This window comes from Phoxinus phoxinus (genome assembly GCF_949152265.1).
Source record: "Phoxinus phoxinus genome assembly, chromosome: 3".
Classification (NCBI taxonomy): Eukaryota; Metazoa; Chordata; class Actinopteri; order Cypriniformes; family Leuciscidae; genus Phoxinus; species Phoxinus phoxinus.
Genome location: NC_136878.1, coordinates 25,454,016 through 25,472,010, shown reverse-complemented (window position 1 = coordinate 25,472,010; position 17,995 = coordinate 25,454,016). Strand labels below are relative to the sequence as shown.

The 17,995-nt window shown below is 38.8% G+C and overlaps 1 protein-coding gene across 4 annotated transcripts in view; it reads right to left on the bottom strand.

The window, feature by feature from the left end:
- Positions 1 to 17,462, bottom strand: part of arl15a (ADP-ribosylation factor-like 15a) — a 150,178-nt gene extending 132,716 nt beyond the window's left edge. For 3 of the 4 annotated variants that reach the window (XR_013796921.1, XM_079607572.1, XM_079607574.1), the window contains exon 1: positions 17,217 to 17,462. Coding sequence is in view for 3 of the 4 variants with exons in the window: in XM_079607572.1 (XP_079463698.1) it covers positions 17,217 to 17,270 (54 nt within the window). In the remaining variant the exon portion in view is untranslated. The remainder of the gene's footprint in view (positions 1 to 17,216) is intronic. The other variant, XM_079607573.1, reaches the window with a different exon arrangement.
- Positions 17,463 to 17,995: the final 533 nt, after the last annotated feature.

The following is a 17,995-nucleotide window of genomic DNA, read 5'->3' as shown; positions in this document are numbered from 1 at the left end:
TATAAATATAAATAATTTATATATAAATAAAAATATTAAATATATACATGCATATGTGTGTATTTATATATACAAAATAATTATGCACATATATACACAAACTTTTATTTTGGATGCGATTAATTTTTTTCCCAGCACTAATATATATATATATATATATATATATATATACACACATATGGGGGGGGGGGGGGGGGGGGGGGGGGGGTCCACGGATTGTTAAATATGTACATAGGGGGGGCCCCAAGGAAAAAGGTTGGGAACCACTGGTCTAGACCAGTGTTTACTGTTAAATACGGTGTTTGTGGATATCTGCTCAAACCCATAACCCATACAGTACCATACAGCTCTGCCCTCACCAGTGCAACTCTTGTCGTGCTGCGTTCCGGACGTTGTTAAAGCGACATGCACTGGTATTGCGGTATAAAAATTAATATCATTAAAAAAAAAACTTTACATAACCGAAAAAAAAAAAAAAAAAACTGTATTCGGTATGAACCGGTATACTGTCCAGCACTACTACAGGGCCCCAGAGGGTTAAGCTTGACAGGCCATGTCCTCAATTACTCTCATTATAAGAGTGACCAAGACAGTCTTCAAAAATTCACCTTTTGACCAACAATAAAAATAAAAAAGTTTAAAAGGTACATTGAGTTGGGTTGAGTAAATGATGACAAAATAATCAGCTTTGGGTAAACAAACTATTCCTTTAAGCAAGTGTTAATATTACTGCGGAACATGGGCCTCAAAAAACAGGGTCCTGTATTTCTGCGGACCCATTTAATGTCTACAGAGAATTCTACACTCTCTGCAGAGAGAAGCTAATCATAAAAAGACCCGTGTTGTTTGCACACCACATTAGTTTCTGGAGCCCCTTTGTTTTATTTTTCTTGCTTTTTTTGGACCCGTGGTCTCAAAAACAATGCTCAATCTCAACGCTTATGTAATATTAAACTCAAACCATATTCAGGGACCTCACTGCCAAGCCCACCCATTTCAAACTGAAAATCATGCCTTTCCCTCAGCATTAAGACACATATTCAGACAGTTTGGTTGAAGAATAGGAACAGCTGTTTTCAGTGCATGGTTCAAACAGGAGATTTCAAATCTGCAATTCATAAATGTCTCAGGAAGTATTTGGTCTGATTTAATAATTTCTTGAACTGCACTGACCTGAATAAACAGTTGGCTCTATAGCAGCAGGGCCATTCTGCCACTTATTTGTCACCTTTAACACATATAACTGTCAGGGTTCTGTCACTTCGGTCTAGTTCATTTCTTGGTTTTGTGACAGAGCTCTGATACTCCCGGTTTTGTCTCGTCTTTGTCTGAGTGCGCGGTTTTGAGCGTGCTCGAGGCGTGCACTCACTTGTCTATGTGCCTTGTTATATGTGCGGGGCACGGTGTTTGGACACGTCTGTCTGTCTAGTTTGGTTTCGGTTCTGTGTCGGGATTCAGACATCCATGCTCCGCGTGTTTGTTTTCTGTTGTGAGCGCACGGAATGAGCTTTCGCTCGTTCTCGTGCACTCTGTCTCGTCACATGAGTGCGCGGTTTCGAGTTTGCTCGAGCCGCGCGCTCTTCCGTCTGCGTGTTATTTTGGTGTCCTGTGTAGCACGCGGTTCGTGTTTACATCGACCACGTGTGCTTTCATGTCATGTTTTGTCTTGTGCTGTGTAGCACACAGCCTGTGTTTTACACTGGCTGTGTGCTTTCATGATGTCATGTTTTGTGTGAACACGTAGCTTATGAGTGTTTTCATTAGCTGCGTGTTCATGCCTCGTTTTGTGTGAGCACATGGCTGTTGATTGGTTTTACTGGCCATGTGCTTGTGTTCTAGTCCTGTTTGTTGTGAGCACATGGCTTGTCATGCATTTCCTTGTGCCATGTGCTCTCCTGTCAATTGTCTAACCCCGCACACCTTGTTACCTGATTATTGATACATTTGCCCCACCTGTCCTCCAAAACTGAGGAGTACATGCATAAAGGAGTTTATATGAATGCTGGAGGGATAAAACAAATGAAATAGCTGTACTATCCTGTTGGAGGCAATTAGTAGCGTATAGCCCAAAGTGTTCATAACAGGTCTGGGTAGGGGTGGGCGATATGGCAAAAATATCATATCACGATTTTTTTCAGGAAAATCACGATTCACGATTTTATCACAATTCCTTTTCATGTTGGTTTTACTATTTTGCAAGTGACTGAGCATCACAGACAAACTAATGTCCCTATTTTAAAAACAAAGCCTTAGGTAACAAAATATAAAATAAAAAAATGAATGCCAGACATTTAGGCCAAAGTGGCGAAGATAAAAAATCTTTGTCATTTTCTTTGTTATTAAAAATTAAGAACAAAGATACACATACACAACTTAATATACAAATTAAATAAACAGTGCTTTATTTTTTCAGCTACAGGTGTATTTAACAGCATTGAAGAAAGTAATTAGCCTAAATGAACAAATATGAAAATAAAACACAACATAGACTTCACTGTATAAATTTTACATTGCTTCTTATTAAAGCTACTATTAAAGTTCTCAATCAAGAGTGAGGGATTTGCTCTTTGTATTTTGTTGTTTTATTAACAGGGATAGTTCTCCCAAAAATTTTAATTCTCTCAAGCCGTTTTAAACCCGAATAAGTCTCCCTCTTCTGTTGAAAATAAAAGTTATTTGGAGGAATGTGGGTAACCAAACAGTTGATGTACCCCAGAGACTTCCATAATAGTTTTGTCCTGCTATGGTAGTCAATGGGGACCAGCAACCGCCCGGTTAGCCACACTCCTCCAAATATCTTCTTTTGTGTTCAGCACAAGAAATAAATTAATACAGGTTTGGAACAACATTAGAGAGTGAGTAAATAATGAGTAAATAATGACAAAATTTTTATTTTTGGGTAACTGTAACTTTAAGGACAAGCGGCAGCATGTTTACTATTAGGGCTACTGTCACTTTAAGATCTGCCCGCGACGAGTCTACACGCATTTGACAAGCAGATTTTTTTCTTAATTTTTTCTATTGTTCTTTCACTGTAGATAACCAACTTTGTTTATGTAAACCTTGTGTGTATTTGACAGTATTAGCGCAATAAGACTCGAAAGATAACTTAGTCCAGTAACCAGACGCTGTTAGACAGGCTTTTAGTGCATGTGCGCGCCGGGTGTATTGCGCTCAGATAAGCGCCCGTTAGAACAGCGCATCAGCAGCGAATGACATGTTTAACCGGCAAGGCTTTAAAGCACATGCAAATAATAATTTTTTATGAACTACAGTGTCCCGTTCCTCTGCATTTCATGTGGATATTCGTCGCGCTGTACATTGTATGTTGAGGCGGAGGCGCCAGAAATGCAAACTGATAAAATGCACGATCCTACGATATTTCTTCAAAAGCAGATCGTGGAGACACTTTAATCGTCCACGATCAAAAATCGCAATATCGCACACCCCTAGGGCTGGGCGATAAATCGATTTTATCGATTAACTCGAATGTGTAGTGTACGTTGATATGTTTGAATGAAAATCGGTTTTCTCTATAATATTTACATTTACATTTATTCATTTAGCAGACTCTTTTATAGAATTGTCTATAAAATCTAGATAGATAGATAGAATCTAGATAGAATTGTCACAGTGTCTGGTTGTGTTCCCCTGGGTTGTCACTAGAGGTCCTCGTTCTCACGGTGTCTTTCACATTTGACTTCAATTCCCAGCATTCTGTCTGTCACTCATCATTTCATTACACTCAGCTGTTTCCCATCACCTTGTTAGATCTGTGTATATACCCTGGCTGTTTCTGTGTTAGTTGTCGAGTCCCTGTTAGATGTCCTCACACTTCCTGGTTGGTTTCTAGTTGGATTGCTTACATGGTATTTGACCCTTGCCTGGACTGGATTACGCTTTACGGATTACCCCAAATAAATATATCTAACTGCACTTGGATCTGCTGTCTCTCCATTGTGTGTGTCGTGACAAGAATAGAGGAGAAAGTGTTAGTATTACTGGATAAAGTGCTGCCGAAAAAGATACGTCTGCAGCAGTTTCTTAAAAATCGCTACGGACTCAGAAGTTCTGGTTGAGTTTTTAACCCTATGGGGGACTTTTTGTTTGGGAAGGCAATATGCGCAGGGGCGTGACTGATCCAACACCATTATGTATAGTAAGTGGTTCACACCTAAGACAATGGCCCGCATAATGAGCTTGCATAATGAACCTTTCATTCAGGTGTGTCACACAAGAAAGAATGCGAGGACAAAATAAATATATATATATATATATATATATATATATATAATCCAAATATAAATGAAAGTCAAAAGCACATTTTTAATACATAGTCATACCTGGAAATTTACGATTTAAATAGATTCTCTCTAAACCCCCTCCCCCCACCCCCGATGTTGATGGTAACTGTGAGCATTGTCTCAGGCGTAGCCCAGAAACAGTAGAGCATGTATTGATTCATTGTCAGAAATATCATCATCAAGATAGGCAGAGGCTTATTGCTCAAGTAGAGGCCAATGAAATTATCTTTGAATATAGAAATATTTTACAAAGAAGTGATGGGAAGATTTTTAATTTTTTAATTTTCTTTTTTTAAAGAATGCAGGGCTTTTAAAAATAATTTAATTTTATAGATAAAATGTAACTCCTGTTCTACACTCCAGTCCAGCGGTGGCGGTAATGCAACAAATAGTGGTCAACCGCCATTTAAAAATAGAAGTAGTCGTCTTGTTTGTGTCTTAACAGCATTTCTGAGCCTTGGTATCCTGGTTTTGTTGGGTCTTGGTTTTTTGAATCTCTCCATGTTCAATTTGATTTCTCTGTTTGCCTCAGCCCTGAACTCTGTTGTTGTTTGCTTGTGTATGACCGTGGCCTGTTTTTGGACTAGTATAACAATTAAGCTTGCTTAGGCTTATTATGCTACCAGTTATGAGGGACAATATGGTATGAAATTTTATATCAGATACTGATATTTATTTATATTTTAAGGAGAAATATTATGAATGAAAGTTACTTTACAGGTGCTATATCAACATCCAAATGAAGAACATATGGTTAAATAAAGGATAGTTGTCAGTACACGTTAAGGATATCTTGCGATTATTTCAGCTTGTCATGTTACAGATACTTTCATACACAAGGTCCACGTTCAAACCTGGACACGCAAGTGGTTGCTGTGATTACGAACAATACTACATTAACGTGCTGACTTATGTGGACTAACTTCTATTTATAATAGGCTATAAGGTTTGAACTTATTGGTCCTGCGACTTATTGAACTTATTGGTCCATAAAAAACTTTAAAATGTTAAGTGCTATTAATCTCGATTAATTACAGAAAAATGTGCAATTAGTTAATTTGATTTATTTTTGTAACATTAGCAACACATTATTAGCTTTTTGTAGTCAAGCTAAAGGCTAATCCTCTTCTGAATACATTTCTGTTTTAAACATATATATGGCTGAATTAAACTAATATTTCCACTTGCCATTGTGTAATGTTTACAACAGTTGACCGAGTGGATCGGGTAGTGCGAGCTGGTGTGATTTGAGTGGCTGTGGGGACCAATATTCCCTCTAAGCTGCCCATGTGCGTGGTCGTGCACTTCTGATGTCTCAACCACGCAGACACGAACTTTGTGGGGAAATCCATTTAATTGTGAACTAAATTAGAAATAATTGCAGTGCTCTGGTCAACCACTATAGAGTTAGAACCTTCCAGTCTCTCTCTTGAATCCAACACGGAAGTGACTTAAACTGACTGGCCGCTAAACACAGGCTCCAAAAGAGAGTCAATTCCATAGACCCCCCATGTTAATATGCCCAACTTTACAGCAGAAATAAATGTTTACAGCCTGGTACAAAAAGTGGTTTTGGTCTATATAGATAATTTTGCCCTTCATGACAACTTCATGTGAATTTTTTTCTATCTCATCTGTTTTAATTATATTAAGCGTTTGTCTGCTGTCTGTTAGCTATCACGTGACCTCAACTAATCCCACCCCATTTTCAGTTATCCGGGAGTGATCCGCTGCCAAGATGGCGAAGGTCGGCTCCGCCTACTTTGGGTTTCAAAAATCCTCTTCAGAAACTTACGGGTGACGTCACGGACACTACGTATATATTTTTTTACAGTCTACGGTTAGAACTGATGAATGCAGTTTACAGGTTTCATAGAAAGAGAATTATGTGAGCGAGTGGGAGCAGCAGTGAGCCAAATAAGTCGCTGCACTTTAATTTTTGCGGACCAAATAGCTCAATACCAGAGGCTGATGGGGACAGCACTATAACAAAACTCAGAGACATTTACAATTGCACACACACCAGGTGAATCATGCAAACTCAGTTGCATCAGTTTAAATTGATTTTTGTGTGTGGGAAGGGGGGGCTCAGGGATGTTGGGATAACTAAAATAATTCACGTTCACATTTATTTAAAAAATATTTAGCTATTAGATCGGTTTAAATGCTTCAGTTTGTTATATATAATCAATCATATCATAGTAATAATAAAGCCTAATATTAAAACAAATTGAAGCATTTAAAGCTGCAGTCCGTCGTTTTTCCTCTTTGTCGCCATCTCTGTTAGAAATCTGCAATTGCAGTTATTCGCGGAATTATTAACTGTGCGTGGGTAGTAAATCGGCATGAAACAGCGTGGATGAACACAATGTATTGAGGCTGCCGCGTCGCTGTGGATACTGTACTGTCATCAGCAATCTCAGAGTATACTTTTTGAAAGTGTCAACATTAGAATTTTCATCGGAAAATGTCATCTGAACAAGTAAGTAACATTCACTTTTGTTCTGACCAAATTCGGGGGGTGGGGGGAAGCATTGCAGTAGCTATATCATGCTGATTAAATCTAACGATTGCTTATATCACGTCAAAACGTGAAATATATATATATTTTTAAGTCTTTGGGTTTTACAACTGGTGAATCTCCAGTTGTCACTGGTGATTGTCGCTTTAAACTTTCGGGATCCGCCATACCAAGTGCTAAGCTAAATCTCCACCATCATCCACACACGCTAGCCGGGGACTCCTTCTCTATGTGTACAGAAGTGACGTAATGACGCAAAGACATGCTCGAAATTCCCGCGGAAATCCACCAGTACCACTGGAATTAAAATCATTATTACAAGCTTACCGTTTTGAATCGAGGCAAGGCAAGCAGATCGTTTTGAACACTGGCTGGTTACGTTTTTTTTCAAAAATGTCTTTTTTGATATTTTTAAACCCAAAAAAGTGCCGGACTACAGCTTTAAACTGATATTGTAATATTATATTGGTTTAAACATTTGATTTCATATTCAGTTCATTATATAACGACTTTTTGTGAACGTGCGCCATACAGGTCTGGTATAAAAAAATGTTTTTGCTCAGGTGGCTAAAATGTCTCAGCAAGAAAAACAATTTGAGTGAACATTGGTGGGGACTAATTGCATATTCATGGTCCAATGTATGAAGTAAGGGTGTAGAGTTACATTCAAGCTATTTTGAAGAAATAATTTATCAAATTGCTTAAATTCCTCCATCATATGGCATCCTTGCATTCTTGGATTCAAGGAAAAGAATATGTGACGAAAAGCTGTTTAAAAAAAGATGTGATGAAAGGACACAAGAATGTGCAATGCCAGAAATTAGAAAAACAAATGGCAGGCAATTAACAGAAAAAAAAAAGACAAGCAATAGAAAACTTTACATTAAAAGTATATATGATTAAACCGATACACTTATTACCCTTAGTCGTCAATAAAAAAAGAATGGAACATGTTTTAGAAAAAACATTTGATGAACCCGTTTAAGCCCCTAATAAATCTATTAGAGTGTTTTGAGGCTTTTAGTCCTTGTGTGTTAGAAATGTAGCAGTGCACTTATAAAAGCTGACTAAATTTACTTATAGCATATATATGCATTTAAAAATGTATAGTGTTTCTCTTCCAGTAAAATGGAATTGGACTAAAATGTTTGACCAATTTCATAAAAAAATTAAATAAAAAAAAGTTAGAGAATAACAAGGATAGCAAATCATCTGTATTGAAATGAGCAGAAACGATTGCAGTGCATGATATTTTGGGTCATATTAATTAAATGGCACCATCAAGTGGTTCAAGCAAGTATTTGGGGTTCTAATAAGACATTATAATTATATAAAGTTATAATAGACATTTTGAATCAATCACAGTTGAGTAATATTGGGGCAGCTGGCATTAGGTATAATGCCTATATTATATTAATTGGTTTATACTGTGATTAAATCTAGATTCAAGGTTCAGTGATGCTGAGAATACCAACATAAAACTTACAGGTTTACTAAACCAAGCATGTTTGTACTCTTAAAGGGCTGGTTGATTATGATTCTAACTTTAGTTAGTGTGTAATGTTGTTGTTTGAGCATAAACAACATCTGCAAAGTTACAATGCTCAAAGTTCAAAGCAAAGTCAGATGTTTGCTTTTTAAGAAATCGTTTTTTAAGGACTGCAACAAACGGCTGGTAGGGACTACACGGCATTCCTCCTGGGTTAGTGACGTCACTAACCCTAAAATGTACATAAACCCCGCCCTCGTGAACACGCAGTCAATGTTGAGAAGAGGAAGTGTTGTTGTAGTAGAGCACATTTGTGAGTCTGCTCAAGCTGTCGCATTCGTCTTTTCACATGCAATACAGTACGCAAAACAAATGAAATAGCATGTCACTCATCATACAACAGTTCCCACATGAGCGATTTTATAGATTATCATGACAGAATATGCTAATCAAAGACTTGAAGATAGTTAACTCCACATCAGCTACATAAATTCATCAACTAACCATTCAGAAGCGTCCTGTTGCATTCTACGTGTTGTCACTTTTTCTTGAGTCTCTCCATCATTGTCCGACTCCAGTTTAAACATAAAAGGCAGAACAGTTTCTGACATTTCAGGCCACATTTACACATAGCCGGGTATTTAAAGAAACGAATATTTCTCCCCCTCCGTTTTCAATAATAACATCGTGCACACAACCCGCATAAATACGCCGTCGAGCGCCTTTATAACTATGCTAAACCTATGGGCGGCAGTGTAGGGAGAAGGATAAAGCCATGCAAGCCAATCAGAATCCTCGGAATCGACAAGAGAGAACCTAAAACCCCGTTTCTCCCAGTTGACACGACAACATATAACCGGCGTTTTCAGAAATCTCCACTTTGGCCGGAGTTTTTAGAAATGATCGTTTTCTGGGATAAAAACGGCATTTCGTGTAAATGACAGGCCAAAACGCAGAGAAATATCTGCGTTTTCCCATCGTGTAAACGGGGCCTTAGTGCTTGTCTGTGTGAGGTAATCAGAGCTGCTAATACACACTCAAGCTCTTGAAGCTCCGCCCTCTGTGCCGGGAGCAGCAGCTCATTTGCATTTAAAGGGACACACGAAACAACGCATTTTTACTGACCCTCAAAGAGACAATTTTAACAAGCTGTAAAAAAATATATGTGGGGTATTTTGATCTAAAACTTCACATACACACTCTATGGACAACAGAGACTTATTTTTTATATTGTAAAAAGGGGCATTCACACCCTTTAAGCATCAGAAATTTTACAAGCATATTGTTCAATGGTTAAAAGGACATGTCTGAACAGACAAGGGAAAAGGTAATTTCAGTATACAGAGCCGATCAGCCCTATACGCACACTACGCAAGTTGCGTAGGGCCCAGGGCTCGCAAAATCGCTAGCCCGGGGCTATTGTTTTTTCCAGTCGGTCTACCAAAATGCCTAACCTAATCTGAAATAGTGTTCGCTTCAGTCTTGTTATAATCAGATTCAGTGCGTTCTTCATCTTCAATCCGCAGCGGCGCTGAACAGAGCACATGTCAGAAACAGAGGACGGGGGTGTGTGTGTGTGAGTGTGTGTGTGTGTGTGTGTGTGTGTGTGTGTCCGAGCCTCATTGGTCTGTCACTGCTCATCAATGACAGAATATTTGAGATGACCAATCAAATCAAAGTAGGTGGGATTTATGTTCACACAGGAGCTTCTGTCACATCACATTTACAAGCGCCAAAACGGTGTTTATTGTATGAATTTTGTAATTAAATTTACAGAATCTGAGAGCTGAGAATTTGTTTTATATTAATAGTACCGTAACCTTCTCTGTCGGTGTCAGTGTCCTCTTTGCTTCGCGATTTTCTTTGCGCGAGAAAATGGATGTGTGGCTTGAGAGCGTGTGAAAAGTGACAACTGCGGCTGAGCAGTTGAGTCTGAACTACAACGGAGTCTCACGATGAATGCGTGAGAGTTGGCAGCACTGCAGATTCAGTTTGCAAATGTTTTTGGCGGGTGTGCTTGTGCAGCCGCGGTCTTGTTCATGCCATGTTGTTTGTGTAGCTCTATGGCAAACGCGCCGAGCGCGTCCGGAACTACGGGAGCCCAGAGGGGAGCGTCTGCGGATATTATAGAGAAAAATGATTTTCATTCAAACATATCGACGTACACTACACATTCAAGTTATTCGATAAAATCGATTTATCGCCCAGCCCTAGGTGCAGGGTCCGAAATTAACTTTTTGTCACACCTGCCACAGGGACTGGTAGATGAAAAAATCCACCAGCCAAGCAGATTTTTTACCAGCCAAAATAATACACAGCCTTTTTGTGTCACATATACATTAATTTCAGTAAATTTAATTGAGATAATAAAGTATTATGTTGAATACAAACATAAAAAAATTGTCCAGAGCAAAATTTGAAATGTATAATAAAAAAAATCTATATATTAATTTAAACAGTAGCTGGAGGCAAACATTAACCTAATGTTACAGAGCCATAGGAAAGCATGGAGCTCTCAATGTCAGCATCAGCAGGCCTATTGTTTTACTGTATTTACACAATTATTTTAAGGTAAACCAAAAGCTTAAAACTAAATCTGAGAAATAACCAATACTGGCCCAAGTCTGCTAAATAGTCTTTTAAAACTACCTACAAAAACACTAGTTTAGCTACAGGAGGAAAAACAATTTCACTTAAGGCGGGAATACACGGTGCGATTTTTGCTATTGTTACGAGCTCGCAGGCGATTTTTTAACTCGGGAGAAATCGATTGGAAATCGGTAATGCTCGCATGGTTGCGGCTCGCAGCGTGTGAGAGGAATTACGAGCCGAGCACTTTACGAGCACCTCCCGACAATTTTTAAACATGTTTGAAGTAGCGGGCCCCACGTTGTGGAACAAACTCCCAATCCAAATTAAAATGGCCTCCTCCTTATCTGAGTTTAAATCTGCTCTGAAAACTCATCTGTTTTATTCAGCTTTTAATATGTAATTGGATGTTGTACTCACTGATCCTAAGTGATCATTGTTTGTTTTATTGTATATTTTATTGCAATCTTTGTACAGCACTTTGGTCGGTTGTCAGCTGGTAGTAAATGTGCTCTATAAATAAATGGAACTTGAACTTGAACTTGAACTTTTAAAAAATTCGTGAGTCGGTCCAATTTTCACCAGCGTATATAGGCTGTTGCCAAATCATACATCATGTCACAGGCTAGATCGATGGTGCTATACCTCAGTGGCAGCTCTCTCTTGTTTTTATGTTGAAAGGAATGGCTACTGTTCTCTGCTTTTCAACAAATCATTTGCACACACATCTGTCATTTTTCTACCGGAAGCTATTGCCTGCAACATTGAAAGCTCCGGTCTCTGTGTTTAGCGCCGTGTGATTGCCGCCGGCTCGGGATGAAATTCGTGCCACACAGTGCTGACTCTGAGGATATGTGCAGTAGTGGCTGGACGTGTTGGTGTCTACGCTGACGTAGCACAGTTCTGTGTTGGGCGCGCTGTGATTCGATCTGTTGGGCCCCCAGACCACATGCAGAGCCCCATGCCTGGCGGTTGGCAGCTGTTGTTTCCAGGACTCCAGGGTTGATGCCACAGCTTTTCAGGGTCGACTTGAGGATATGCGTTTTCATTTAGAAACGGAGACCTTTTGCTACGTTTGCACCTCCCGTCCAGACTACAACGGAAAAAACGAAGACCTAAAACGGAGAAGTTTAGAAACGCTCCGACCCCGTTTTGCATCTCCGGAGGGCGTTTTAGTGAAGATGGTCAAAACGGAGGACATTAGAAACGATGACGCAGAGGCTCGCGCTCGGCTCTATGAATGGGTGTCATCAGTCATGACGTATCCTTCCCTGATTCTTCAGACACCCAGGCTTTCATGACCCGTCCCCGGGAAGAAAACATACAAAAACAGCCTGGACTACGTACCGTTAGTGACTGCAACATGGATAACGAATTACAAGCGTTACTGACGTTGATGTCTTTTCTAGCAGCTGTTGTGCAAGTAAATAATGCATTTTACAATGCTACAACTGCCTACATGCGCCTGTTTACACCGGCACGCGCATGCCCAGTGTTGGTGAATGGTCACGTGATCCGCGTTTTTAGTCGTTTTAATGTGGACGGAGATCAATTCTAATACGCAGCTAAAACGCTGGTGTGGACGGAGATCGTATTCGTTTTAATTCTCCGTTTCTAAACTAAAACGCAGTAGTGTGGATGAGGCCTGAGTCTTTCCAGCCTTATGGAACAGTTTTTTGTGCCCATATTATCTGGATAAGGTGGTGGAGATTTTTGGTGAGCAGAAACCCACCTTTCTTTAGAGCCTCTGCAGGGATTCCATCAGGATCAGCAGACTTATTGTCCTTGAGGCTTCGTACTGCTGCCAGGACTTCCGAGAACCTGGGAGGGTCATCAAGCTCATGCACAGGTGGGAGCTTTGGGAGGCGCTGCAGGACAGTGGGGTCAGTCGGATTGTTTTGGTTAAGGAGTTTTCACTTTTTTGGGATTAGCCCAACCACCTGGAGCGCAATTGACCCTTCGCAGGGAGCTTGATTGACAGGCGATTTGCCCAATCATACTTCGCCATCCGCCATTTTGTCCGACAAAGCAGTCAGGAGAGTTAGTAGATTAACCATAGACAGAGATTAACATGGGAGGATTTGAACTTGAAAAGCGGAGTGTACGGACGCCTTTCCGCGGTTAAAACAAATGATGTTTTATAAACAAAGTTCGGGAGGAGCACGATCAGATAACCAATCCAATTACTTGTCATCAAACAATTACGTCTACCCTAATCAGCATGACAAGAAGCATATATATATATCCATTCTGTCAACTCACCTAACATTCCTTGACAGTTTCCAGCATCCCTCCACCACCCCGACTCCTCACCCTTGGCTCTCTTTTACAGCCAGGAATACGGGGGGAGTACTCTGGGTTCGGGCCGAATACCGAGCCCGGAGCCCTCTCCTCGGACAGCACGCCAAATATGCATACCATTTATTCCATCTGACTTATTTGTGAGTGTGAACTCGTGAACATTCCTTCTTATGTTCATTCATGTTTATTTGATGCTATAAATTAATTAGAAGGAAGAGATGATCGGTTCAAGAGCAGCTTCAACTGAGGCGATCTGTCAGACACATTAAAGAGCTACAAAACAGTATTTATTGTTTACATTTCTTTAAAAAAAAAAAAAAACTTTTTTTGTTGTCGATTTTTAGTCTAAATTTCAGGACTTCAGTCAACCAAGATTGTCTTTGGTTGATTACAGCCCTAGAACTTATGTGAATTGCAGTATCCCGTGAGTGTAACTCCACCTCTTCGTTAACGTGATGTGAATGTACGTCAAACTTTACTTAAGTATACTCAATTAAATTAATTTGAAGTATAGGCCTACTTTTTTTTTCGTAAGGGTTACCATCCTGAAATATACTGCCTAATAATCACCACTGTGTGTTTTTGAGCAATCAGAACCAAAAAAAATCCTAAAAACATTATTCAGCGAACCTAATGAATGCAAACTTTGTTACTTTCAGTCAAACTATTAGCACAAAGACCACCTGAATTAGAACAAACAGGCAGTTAACACACATCTCATTGGTATTCTGTACAGGAAAACTGTGCTCCTAATAACAATGAACAAAGGTTTACCATCTCATGAACACCAGAAAAATGCAAAAGCAGTAGAGTTCTATCATTAACAGTTTTGTGTAAATAAGTACGTCAGACTGACATTAGAACGGAGTAAACACACATGCAGTCGCATGCAAACGCACGTATAGTATACGGAAAACTGAGAATGAGGGAGGGGCGTTTAGAGCCAGAGACCTGACAACCGTTAGCCACGTGCCACAATTTTAGACCACAGCTAAAATGGAAGGCATGTGATTTTCCCCTCCATTGCCATCTCAATGAAGGTCCTACAGAAAACTAATGAGACGCAATAAGACCTTCACTCGCACAGCCTGTGCACCACATTCACACTGGGCCACACACCTGTTGCCTTCAATTTCTTATTGTGCCGACTCTCCTGAAAATGAAAGATTTACAATATATAACAAACATTAAAACAAACTAACACTGATAGGATATTGACAAAAATCTACAATATACACAACCTTTCAAAACATTGTTCTCAAATTATTATTATTATTTTAATTTATTGAGCAAGGACACTGAAATTACAGTAAAAACATTCAAAATGTTACATAAGATTTATTTTTCAAAGAATCCTAAGAAAAAAAATTAGGCAGAACAAATGTCAAAATTGGTAATTTCTTGAGCTGCAAATCAGCATATTAGAAATAATAATTTATAAAGGATCATGTGACACTGAAGACTGGAGTAATTATGCTGAAAATTCAGCTTTGCCATCACAGGAATAAATTAGAATTAGGGATGCAAACGATTAATCGACTATCGATTAATTGTCGATAATACATTAATCGATCAAACTTATCGATCATCGATTAAGCAGGTTCATGCGCGTGCGTGCTGCTCAACCGCGAAACACAAGCGAGCGCGCCGGAGTTATGTTCAGGACTATTTTACACCTTTATCATGACTAAGTTTTCGTGTGCATTCGCAGCCTTTTGTTTTGTGCAAATGTAAGTTGTAATAGTTATTATGTGTACGCCTATCTATATCTGATTTATCTCATATTGGATGTATTTGGTTAAGAATGGTTGAAGCGTGATCTTTAGCGCGCGCAGCTCAAACGGCAATGCACGACTAATAATGACTATTGGGACTGTCATATTACATAACATTATAAAGAGAACAATAGTGTAATAAAACATTGTGAAGTATTTGGGTTTAGTTACCGTGTCGCGTTGTTCCAGGAAGAGCGCGTCCACAACATGAGTCATTCTGAATGGCATGGCACGCAACTCAAGTTCACTTGTGCATTCACGTCATTTTGTACAGATATAATTTGTAATATCATGTTTATTTTGTATATATCTGACTAATCTCATATAGGTTGCGCTTCTTTGAGTTAAATAACGCGCTAGCAAAGTGCTCAACAGTTATTCATTCAGCGCGCGCCGCTCAAGCAGCAATTCACGACTAATAATAACGATGATTAATTTGGGACTGTCATATTACATAACATCAGAACACTATTTTATTAAATCGTTGTGAATTCATTGGGTTTAATTGTCGCTTTCAGTGCACGTCTGCAAGCACACGCATCTGAGGTGGCGTTGGTGACACGTATTATTAGTCGCTATATTTGATTATTAAATAATTAATTTAATTTAATTATCATTCACATCGGAACATTTTACAATCCTACTAGCCCTTTATTTGGATTAAAAGCCATTCTCATTCATTTGGTGAGTAAAATATCGTTTTGAGCAAACCCTGTCATGCTGGCCATATGCACTGCTGCTGCAGCAGACGCATAATTGATCGTTAATTTAAATTACGATCGATCATGGGAATTTGTGAAAATTGACATCCCTTCAGTTCTATATTTGAAGTTTCCAGGTCTAGTAATCTTACTGTTACCTTTCTCAGACCAAGCATCAATAAGTGCTGCTGCTAATGTTTCAAGTTTTTCAGTATAGCCTAGTTTACCAGATAGATTATTATATGTAGACTTAATCTACTTTATTATTTTTATTTAACATTTATTTTATGTTGCTTAATGTTTGCTACAGGTGAGCCAGTGCACAATTATTTTTTATGTATTTTAATTTTCTGTGCATAATTTATTTTGTTAAACTACATAAATGCCATTCTGTACCGTATCCCAACTGTTACTATAAAACATCATTTGAGCAATATAACTTGCATTTTTGTTCAGTATATAAGCAATATTTTGCTTTTTATGTTAAAGACACTATTGATACCGTGAGAAATGTACATTCTCAGGAAAATAGCCGCTTATCAGTTAATCGTTAATCGATCGATAAGGTCAATCAATTAATGATTAATGAATTAATCGATAATTTGCATCCCAAATTAGAATTTAAAATACATATATTTTAAATAGTAATCATATTTTCCAATATTAGTGTCCAATATCGGGACACAGGAATCAATCATTTAATCTTGTATAGCTGTGTTATAGTGGATGAAAGCCAACACAGTGTCCGCAACTCTTCACAAGGTCACGACAGCATGTTTAAAAAAACATGCTTGTTTAAAAAAAAAAATCGGTCCTCCACGACAGTCACATCACAAATGTGAAGTTGACCAATAAGAGAACAGAGGCTCTTCCATACACAGCTTTCAAACGTGGCGAAACGAGAGAGGCAATTATATTGGTGCTGCTAGGTGTAATTAGGCAATGGAGGAAAGGTTTGTGGAACTATGGCAACAATAATACTATGATGTTTCCTCCAGGTACTACCGGTAAATCCAACAAAAGTTATTTTTACATTTCTAATATTGAAACAAAACAGCATATCTCAATAGTAACTGTTAAACTGGATGAGTAAATAAGAAAAATACCCAGAGTCATAACAAAGAACACGTTACAATAGGATTACAGCTTTGTTTCCTACTGTATAAGGTTACACTGTGACTTCTATCAAAAACACCTGCCACACTACTCACTGGGGATGAACAGGCGCTATATTCACCACAGTTTAATCATTTTTTATTTGCTACCAGCTCATGAAAGCTGTCAGACACAGACTATGCTTCCAGCTATTGTAATCATATGCAGATCTACATGGGAGAACTATTGCAGCGTTCAGATTGTGTATTTTGTTGAGAATGCCACCTGTAGCTTCAGGTAGCCTGTAAGATATTATAACAGAACATAATTCCACCAAAATAAGTTTGGACAAACATCCAAATAACTAAAATCATAGAAAATGCACAAACATGTGCATGCATAAAATGTACGACAAATTATGGAGACGTGTGCTTGGCTTACCGTATAAAAGCCAATCCTACACAGGGCTATAGAGAGCTGAATGTGTTCTGACATCGTCCCCAGCAACAGCGTCACCCCAGACAACAAACAAGCCAAGCCAGAGTAACTGAACGAGGCCAGGAGGAGGACGGCTTTGAAGCGGGAACACAGAAAGATACTATACGAAGACAGAGATTCAATGGTCCTTCTTCAAATGAAAGGATGGAGAAAAGAGGAATCAGTTCTGTTCATTCCCCATTCATAAATAAACATAAGCTAGAGGTAGGTGAATACTCAGGGAGTGGAGAGAGAGAGAGGGAGTGGAGAGAGAGAGGGAGTAGAGAGAGAGAGGGAGTAGAGAGAGAGAGAGATAGACTGACTAAAGGGGATTAGTAGAGCGCAGTCTCAAGAGATTATCAGATCAGTGACTCGTACTGCAAAATAAAACAGCTAATTGGATTAGTTACTTTTACACACCTACACACAATAAATTATAGAGAAAATGTATTATTAAAAAATGGTCAAAATTAAGTTTGATTTAATAATCACATCTCCAAACTTGAAAAAAGCAGACAAACGGGTAAATTATGACATTATATATTTTGATGAGTTATGTGATAATGTAAAGAAAGTGTAGTAATGGGCGATATAAACGATACAAAATTGGCCTACGATAGAGATTTTAATTCTATTGCACTATCGCGATAATGCATGTTGATGACGCAATCTACCCGCGAAATTTAGAGCCACGAGCTGCAACCGGCTGAAACGCATCATATTCGTCGTCATCTTGAGTAAAC